Raw genomic sequence first — 1,703 nt, 5'->3', positions numbered from 1 at the left:
ACAACCATTTGTAATATTAATAATCTTTTCAACTATAGAAGGTATGTTATAAAAACATACTAGTTAATTCATGTATAATCATGTATAACCTAACAACCATTTGTAATATTAATAATCATTTCAACTCTAGAAGGTATGTTATAAAAACATACTAGTTAATTCATGTATAATCATGTATAACCTAACAACCATTTGTAATATTAATAATCATTTCAACTCTAGAAGGTATGTTATAAAAACATACTAGTTAATTCAATTTGCAGCGTAAAGCAGTGATTGAGTTTCAAATAAACACACATTTGCTAATAACATGAAAGAAAATGTACTGCTGCAAACAGAGTTCAGATCGAGCATATATTGCAACTTGATCCAAACAGTGAGAGCAACAATGTCAAAAGTTCTTCTGTGCTTTGCAATTTTCTTTCTTACCGTGTATATAGTTAACAGAACCACAGAACAAGTTATCTCTGCTACTGACAAGTATGATTTAAAATATTAAAAAATAATTTCATTTTTTAATCTTTTACTATAATTTTACTTAATTAATTTATTTACAGCTTTTTCTGTTTGGTAACTAAATGCAAGCTTTTTCAGAATTTTTTAAACTGTGCATTTTTGATTACAATTAAGGAGATGATAGTTCAATAGCAGAGAAACAGATAAATAAATGTAGCTATTTTAGGTGTTTATTTCAAGATGTGTGTTATTGATTTCATACCAGGTGCCACTTTCTGTAAAAATGATTAATTCGTGGAAAATCGCTTTTTCAAACTTGATAACTTTTACTGAAAATAAACCATTTACTACCTGGTTTACTGGGCAAAAATAGACTGTATTTTTTGTCACAACTAAAAACATTACACTCCTAACCTCAAAGTAAAAGGGGTAAGAATTTGGCCCTAGTTTTTTAATGAGTCTTTCCTGAAGCCGTGTCAATGGTTGTTTTGTTTCAGCCGCTTCTTCTTGGGGATATATCTGTGAAGAAGCTAAGTACAAGTCCTTTCGAAATGTCAGTCCTAAGACGTCCAAGTCCTCTCTGCCATATCGAAAGGCTGCCAAAACATGTCCAAACACCTTACGCTCCTTCAAGTATTCAGGATCCACTAAAATCACGCCATCTGTAGAGAAGGAAATTTAGAGAGAATATCTTATATTTTTAATAATTAAGCATAATGAAATTAAAAATCTAAAAGAGGAAATAAACAAAAACAACTAAAGGGAAAAAGAAAAAGTCAATATACTTTACCACGAGTCTTCCAATAACCGTACAAGCTGAATCAATAACCGTATCAACTGAACCAATGTAATTCACCATGAGTCTTCCAATAACTGTATCACAATATTTAACCATGAGTCTTCCATTAACTGTATCACCATATTTAACCACGAGTCTTCCAATAACTGTATCACTATATTTAACCATGAGTCTTCTAATAACTGTATCACCATATTTAACCACGAGTCTTCTAATAACTGTATCACCATATTTAACCATGAGTCTTCTAATAACTACACCAACTTAATGTATTTCACCATGAATCTTCCATATAACTGTATCATCTGAATCAGTGTATTTAACCATGAATCTTCCATATAACTGTATCATCTGAATCAGTGTATTTAACCATGAATCTTCCATATAACTGTATCATCTGAATCAGTGTATTTAACCATGAATCTTCCATATAACTGTATTTAACCAT

General features: G+C 30.5%; 1 protein-coding gene across 1 annotated transcript in view; it reads right to left on the bottom strand.

Moving 5' to 3' along the window:
- Positions 1–1,703, bottom strand: part of LOC106460270 (beta-arrestin-1-like) — a 38,705-nt gene that overhangs the window by 12,925 nt on the left and 24,077 nt on the right. Inside the window, exon 5 of the mRNA XM_022386939.1 lies at positions 871–1,118. Coding sequence (XP_022242647.1) covers positions 871–1,118 — 248 coding nt within the window. The remainder of the gene's footprint in view (positions 1–870; positions 1,119–1,703) is intronic.

This window comes from Limulus polyphemus, unplaced genomic scaffold (assembly GCF_000517525.1).
Source record: "Limulus polyphemus unplaced genomic scaffold, Limulus_polyphemus-2.1.2 Scaffold738, whole genome shotgun sequence".
NCBI classification, from domain to species: domain Eukaryota; kingdom Metazoa; phylum Arthropoda; class Merostomata; order Xiphosura; family Limulidae; genus Limulus; species Limulus polyphemus.
This window is presented reverse-complemented; position numbering and strand designations above follow the sequence as displayed.